This window comes from Chrysochloris asiatica, unplaced genomic scaffold (genome assembly GCF_000296735.1).
Source record: "Chrysochloris asiatica unplaced genomic scaffold, ChrAsi1.0 scaffold00020, whole genome shotgun sequence".
In the NCBI taxonomy this organism is placed as follows: Eukaryota; Metazoa; Chordata; class Mammalia; order Afrosoricida; family Chrysochloridae; genus Chrysochloris; species Chrysochloris asiatica.
This window is the reverse complement of record NW_006408538.1, coordinates 12,059,876-12,066,894: the sequence shown is the minus strand read 5'-3', so window position 1 is coordinate 12,066,894 and position 7,019 is coordinate 12,059,876. Positions and strand designations below refer to the sequence as shown.

General features: G+C 43.0%; 1 protein-coding gene across 2 annotated transcripts in view; it reads left to right on the top strand.

The window, feature by feature from the left end:
• The first annotated feature begins 2,123 nt into the window (after positions 1–2,123).
• Positions 2,124–7,019, top strand: part of SLC25A16 (solute carrier family 25 (mitochondrial carrier; Graves disease autoantigen), member 16) — a 64,143-nt gene continuing 59,247 nt past the window's right edge. For both annotated transcript variants that reach the window (XM_006835831.1, XM_006835830.1), the window contains exon 1: positions 2,124–2,289. In XM_006835831.1, coding sequence (XP_006835894.1) covers positions 2,169–2,289 — 121 coding nt within the window. In that variant the 5' untranslated portion in view covers positions 2,124–2,168. The remainder of the gene's footprint in view (positions 2,290–7,019) is intronic.

The following is a 7,019-nucleotide window of genomic DNA, read 5'->3' as shown; positions in this document are numbered from 1 at the left end:
CCCCAGCGAGATGGATTGGCACAGTGGCAGCATCAATGGGCTCAAGCGTGGCAATTGTGAGGTTGGCCCAGGATTGGGCAGTATTTTGTTCTGTTTTGCATAAGGTCTCTATGAGTCAGTACAAACTCAATGGCACCTAACAACAACAATAACAACAACATTTTTTGGTATAAAACTTTTTTGGAAATTAAGACATGAGCAAAAAGAAATTTGAATCATTAACTTATCATTAGTGACTAAATGTTGCTAAATATAAAATAAAGACCAGTGACAGTAATAGGGAAGTTTAGAGTAAGCATTTAGGGTAATTGTAATAGATAATTTCTGAAAGAATAAAAATTTTAGAATACTGTCTTAGTTATCTAATGCTGTTATAGCAAAAATACCACACGTGGTTGGCTGAAGCCGAAATTTATTCTCTCATAGCTAGAAGTCAGAATTCAGAGTATTGTTCATAAGTGCGTAAGTTGGTTCCGACTCATAGCGACCCTTTATAGGGTTTCCGAGGAAGGGCTGCTGAGGTTGAACTACTGAAGCTGTGGTTCAAAATGACCTTGAGGTCCAGTGCTTGTCTTACAGCACCTGACCATCTGAAGACATGTCCTGTCTCCTTTCAACATCAGTAGATGCAGCCTTCCTTGAAGATCTCTCTGTGTCTTGGCATTAATCTTCCCCAGGATCTAAGGTCCAAGAAGGAAGCACCCCACTCTTGGTGTTTTCTTTCCTGGTGCTAGTAAGTCCTTCCTTCTCTGCTCACCTCTCCTTTTATCTTTGTAAAAAATGTTGCAGACCACATCCCTGGGAAACTCCCCTGCATCAGGGTTGTATTGCAAACCAGTGTAGAAGAATTGATGCATTTGAGTTATGGGGTTAGGGAAGAATATTAAAAGCACCATGGACTCCCAGCAGAACAAAGAAATCTGTCTTGGAAAAAGTACAGTCAGAAAGCTCCTTAGAATTAGACGCCAGGATGGGAAGACAGTCTCTCATACTGAGAATCATGACCCAGTCAAGTTGACACATAATTTGTGGGACACAACTCAATCTATCACAGCATCTTTGATCATAAAGAATATCAACGAGTTTTGCACAGATTGCGATAGATGAGAGGTTGTAAAAGACAGTAGATGGGGACTTTAGACCCAGAGAGGGAGAGGGGCTGTGTGCTGATGACTGGGGGGCAGGCTTGCAGGGTATACCCTTTGGTTGGTTGATGATGCATGGAGGGGATTGGAACCATGGCAACGAAATGATATACGATAGGATGAATGTAAAATTAATGTTCTCCCATGTAAACTATCACATAATTCACAATAAAGCATTAAAAAGAGAGAGGAGAAAAAGACAGCATAGAAATAGTCTTGGAATACTGTGGAGACCAACAAAAAGAAACTGATGTTTTCTTAAGAGGGCAGATACTTGGGGTTGGTGAGGGAGAAGAGCTCACAGGAAGGCACAAATAGAACCAGAACGGACAAAGCAGAAATATCTGTGTAATTTATAAGGCTCCAAAGAAAGAAGAACTTAGAACTTAGCATGATTTCTTTGCCAGAAGTGTTGGAGAGGGGGAGGGGAGAACACAAGACTTGGTGGGGGCTTAGAAGGTAGAAACTGAGGTTCAGCGGGGTCCGAGATAGGAGAGCTGATTTGTTGGGAGAATGAAGCAAATTCAGAGATGTTTGGAGATAGGCACCAAAGGTTGGTCTGGAAAGGAAGCATTTCGGGGAGATAGGCGGCTACAGGTTAAAGGAAGGAAGAAAACTCTCAGAGGTGGGGAGTTTTTAAAGGATCTTCTTGCTAGGCACGTTTCCATTTTACGTTTGGACGCAAGGGGGACTAAAAAGGAGAGCAAAGAAGTGGGCTTTAGGGAGAGGTCACCGGCCTAGGCGATTCCTCTTCCCGCGCCCAGAACCCACTCGCCTGCCGCTCCTGGCTCCGCCCGTGACTCCGCCCCGGGGCCGCCCCTGTCCGTGGCCCCACCTAGGGCTTGCGCGGTCGAGTCCCAGGTCCCGCCCCCTTAGCGCGCCATCATTACGCGCCTCTGCGCTCTGTGTTAGTGGGCATGACTGGCTCGGCGGTGCGCCCTATGTCATCAGTAGGTCTAACGATGGAGTCAGCCGGTGGTTTGTAACTTAGCCGACAAAGCTTCCGACTCGACGCTGGTCCTGATGGCTGCTGCGGCGGCGCTGGCAGCGGCCGATACCCCTCCAGCGGTGCCTCAAGCGGCAGGCACTGGAGGGCCCACAGCCCGCAGAGACTTCTACTGGCTACGCTCCTTCCTGGCTGGAGGTGGGTGTCCGCCGGGAGGACCGGGCTGCTTGCTGCCGGTGAGGGCGGGATCCAAGGCATACTGAGCGCCGGAGGCCGCGATGATAGTCCTGCACTCTGGCTGCTGCGTTGCCCAGCCAATGCTTACCTTCACCTACCGTGTTGTTAGATGCCGTCGAGTCGGTTCTGACAACTGAATGAACCACTGCCGGATTGTGCGTCTTCCTCCAGTCTTTGCTATGTTTGACCTGCTGTAACCCCTTTCTAATACCTGGAGAAAAAGGGCCTCGGGCTCTCGGGGAGCCGCAAAGGGGTGAGGGCAGTGGTGAAAGGGCTGTACCAGGAACCCATTCTCCTGGCCTGGACGTTATTGTTAGATGCCTTGGCGTTCCGACACTTAGTGGCCCTCTGTATAAAAGCATAAAACACTGCCTGACGGCTCTGCTTCTTCCTCACAATCGTTTCTGTGTTCGAGACCATTGTTAGAACCACTCTGTTACTTCATTTGGTTCAGGGTCTTCCTCTTTTTCGCTGACCCCCCACTTTACCAGCCATGATGCCTTCCGAGACTGGTGCCTTCTGATAACATTGCAAAAGTACGTGAGATACGCCATCCTTGCTTTTAAGAAGCATTTTGACTGTATTCCCAGACGGATTTATTCATTCTTCTGACAGTCCGTGATATATTTCATATTTTTTGCCTACACCTTAGTTCAAATGTATAAATTCTTCTCCAGTCTTTCTTATTCATTGTCCAGCTTTTGCATGCTTGTGGGGCGATTGAAAATACCATGACTTGGATCAGGTGCACCTTAGTTCTCAAAGTGACAGTTTTTGCTTTTTAAAAAGATAAAGAGATCTTTTGTAGCAGATTTGCCCAATGCAATAAGGCATGTGATTTCTTGACTGCTGCTTGCATAAGGAATCCTTAAAACACTCCGAGAATTGAGTGACATACGTTGGGCTCCTTTTTCTTTATAAAGACTATGGGTGACGAGTAAAATTGGGTCTTGCTGTTTGCTTAAAGAAAAACAAATATTGAAAGTCAGCCTTTTAAAGATGACTGGGAAATTGTGCAAAACTGTCTACAACTAGGACTGGTTCCAGTGATTCTTGTAAACTCCCACTTGTTGGCAAGTATGTGGTGCCAAAGACTCATGTCTCTAGAGTATTTCCTCTTTCTTCACATAAACTTGTATTTCAGTTTCTACTCTTCCTCAATTATCTAGGGCTACTATTGCAGAAATGCAAGTGGCTGGCTTCAGCAAACAGAAAGTTATTTTCTCACAGTGTGGGAAGTTGCTGTTGTTGTTGTTAAATACCATTAAGTCCGTTCCAACTCAGAGACCCTGTAGATGGTTTATGAAGAACAACTGCCGGTTTGAACTGTTGACCTTATGGGTTAGCAGTCCAGTGCTTATCTTACAGCACCACACCAGGAAGTCCAAGTTCAGAGCTCTGGCTCTGGTGAAAGGTCCATGCCTTCTTTCTGCATCTGTAGTGCCAGCATTTCCTTGAAAATCTCCATGTGTCTTGGCATCTACCTCTCCTTGGGTATAGGAGCTTCACAGTGCAGGGATCCCATGTTCAAAGGATAGACTCTACTCCTGACTCTCCTTTTTTGGTGATAGGTAGACCCCACTTCTCTGCTCACTTTTCTCTCCTTTTATCACTTGTAAGATAAAAAATATTGCATGCCACACCCCTGGGAAGCTCCCTTACATAAGGATCAGGGTCTGATTAAGGTTGTTGTTACTTTATGCCTTTGTGTCAGTTCTGACTCATAGTGACCCCTTGCACAACAAAAGAAAACAAAACACTGCCTGGTATTTTGCCATCCTCACAATTATTGTATTTGAGCCCATAGCTGCTGCCACTGTGTCAGTCCATCTTGTTGGCATCTTCTTCTTTTTCATTGACCTTCTGCTTTACCAAGTATGATTTTTTTTGGGGGGGACTGGTCCCTCCTGATAGCAAGTCCGAAGTATGGAGAGACAAAGTCTCACCATCCTGGCTTCTAAGGAGCATTCTGGCTGTACTTCTTCCAAGACAGATTTGTTTGTTCTTCTGACAGTTCTTGGTACTTTTCATATTCTTCACCACCACCATAATTCAAAAACATCAATTCTTCTATGATTTTCCTTATTCATTGTCCAACTTTCACTTGCATGTGAGGCATGACTTTGGTCAGGTGACCTTAATCTTCAAACTGATTATCTTTGCTTTCTAACAATTTTAGGAGGTTGCTTGCAGCAGATTTGCTTAATGCAGTAAGTCGTTTGGTTTTTTTTTGACTGATACTTCCATGGGTGTTGATTGTGGGTCCAAGCAAAGTGAAGCCTTTAATCTTATCTCCACTTATCATGATGGTATTTACTTGTCCAGCTGTGAGGATTTTTGTTTTCTTTACATTGAGGCTCAAACCTCAAAGGCTATCGTCTTTGAGTTTGATCAGTAAGTATTAAGTCCTCTTTGTTCCCAGCAAACAAGGCTATGTCATCTGCATATTGCAGGTTGTTAATCCTGATGTCCTTTTCTTCTTCATATAATCCAGTTTCTTGGATTATTTGCTCAGCATACAGATTAAGTATGGTAAAGGGATGTAATGCTGGCACATGCATTTCTGGATTTTAAACTATTTAGTATCCCCTTTTGTTGTAGCATCCCTTTCTGTTATAACAACGGCCTCGGTCTATGTACAGATTGCTTACAAGCACAATGAAGTGTTCTCTATGGCACTTAACAACAACATGTTTGGAATACGTCAGAGAGCAAAGCAAGGAATCCTGCCCTCATAGAGTTCACATTGGTTAGAGAGTTGTGGGGAGAAAGACAATACATAAAATGAAAAAGTAAACTATGTGGGGGTTATAGGTCCTGACCCCTTAGTTGAAATTCTGGGTATAACTTTTGACTTCCTCTAAATTTAACTACTAAATAGCTACTGTTGACCAAAAGCATTACTGATAACATAGACAGTCAACACATATTTTTTATCGTATATACATTATATCCACCCCTCCTCTGTCAGTTTGATGTGGTGGCTTGCTTATTGCTGTGAATCTGGAAGCTATGCGATTGGGTCATTTACATACCAGCAGGCTCAACCCTGGTGGACAGGTTTCAGCTGAGTTTCCAGACAACAACACACTAGAAAGAAGGAGAGATGGACTACTTCCAAATACTTAGTCACTGAAAGCCTTATGAATAGAGGTGGGACATAGTCAGGTAGCACAAGACTGTTGACTGTTGAAATATGATGAAGAGCACCAGAATATTGTCAGATATAGTGCCTGAAGATGAGCCCCTCAGGTTGGAAGGCACTCAAAATACAGCTGGGGAAAAGCTGTCTCTTCGAAGTAGAGGTGATCATGATGATGTGAATGGAGTAAAGCCTTTAGAACCTTCATTTGCTCATGGCATACAGCTCCAAATGAAGAGAAACAGCAGCAAACATCCATTAATAATTGGAACATGGAATGTATGAAGTAAAAATCTAGGAAAATTGGAAATTGTAGAAAATGAAATGGAACGTATAAATATCGATATCCTAAGCATTGGTTTATAGATGGGGAATTTGCAGGAGAATCCAGAAATTCATTATTTTCTGGATCAAGACACTCAGCTGTTCCAGGAGCCGCCATCTTGGGAAAGCTTATCTTGATTGTACCCGGATTGATAGGATTAAGAGAGACCATCTTGATTATATCTTATATATTGATTATACCAGGATTGATAGGATTAGGAAAGAACATCTTGATTGTATCTTGATTATATCTTATATGTATCTTGATTTTTTCAGGATTGTATCAAGATTGACATCGAAATTTAAAGAGACAGTATAGACATAAAACCAAACGGCCACCACTCATCTGTCTGTCGTGCTGTGGTGGTTTGAGTTGCTGTGATTCTGAGGGCTATGCCACCGGTGTTTTAAATAACCAGCAGGGTCACCCATGGTGGACAGGTGGTAGGTCAAAAAGTATTGCTACAAAATCCTAGAAACTTTTATTAAGCAAAAATATGAAAATGTGAAACTCTCGTTTCTCAACATTTCCACCTATGTCTATAAACATCTGAAGGTGGTGTTTTCATCTCTCTAACCCTTCTGTGAAGAATTCTGCACTCTTTGATTTTATATCTTGTCAAAACCTCAGTTTCGACATTTTTGAGGGACTCAAATTGAGTTCCTTCTAAATGTTCTTTGCATTTTGAGAAAGAAAAGAAGTCTGAAGATGCAAGGTCAGTGCTGTGGGATGGGTGGGGTAATGTTTCCCAAAGAAATTCTCCCAGGACAGCTGTGCTAACCTGGAAGCGCAAGCAGGTGCATTGTTATGATGGAAAGAAAGTTCCTCACACAACTTTCTTGGCCTTTTCCTTGACAATGCAGTTTTCCATTAAAAACAAACAAACACAAAACTCCTTTATAACGAGCACCCATAATCGTCCTGTGTCCTTACAAAAAATTGGTTTGAAATTACAAAAAGCATTCACCATATTCAGTTTAGCTGACCCAGCAGATCCCCTCAGAAGCCATTATTTTGATTTGACCTTTTTTTTAAGGCACACTAATAAGACTAAGACAATGTATTAGGGAGAGACCTAGTATGCAGCCATGCATTCATCACCAAGATAGGTGGAAACACATTCTGCTTGGAATAAATCAGTGCATGTGTGAACTGGAACCCTAATAGCAATATTAATTGACTTACCCTCCTATTGTGTGTGTGTATGAATGTACACATACACAA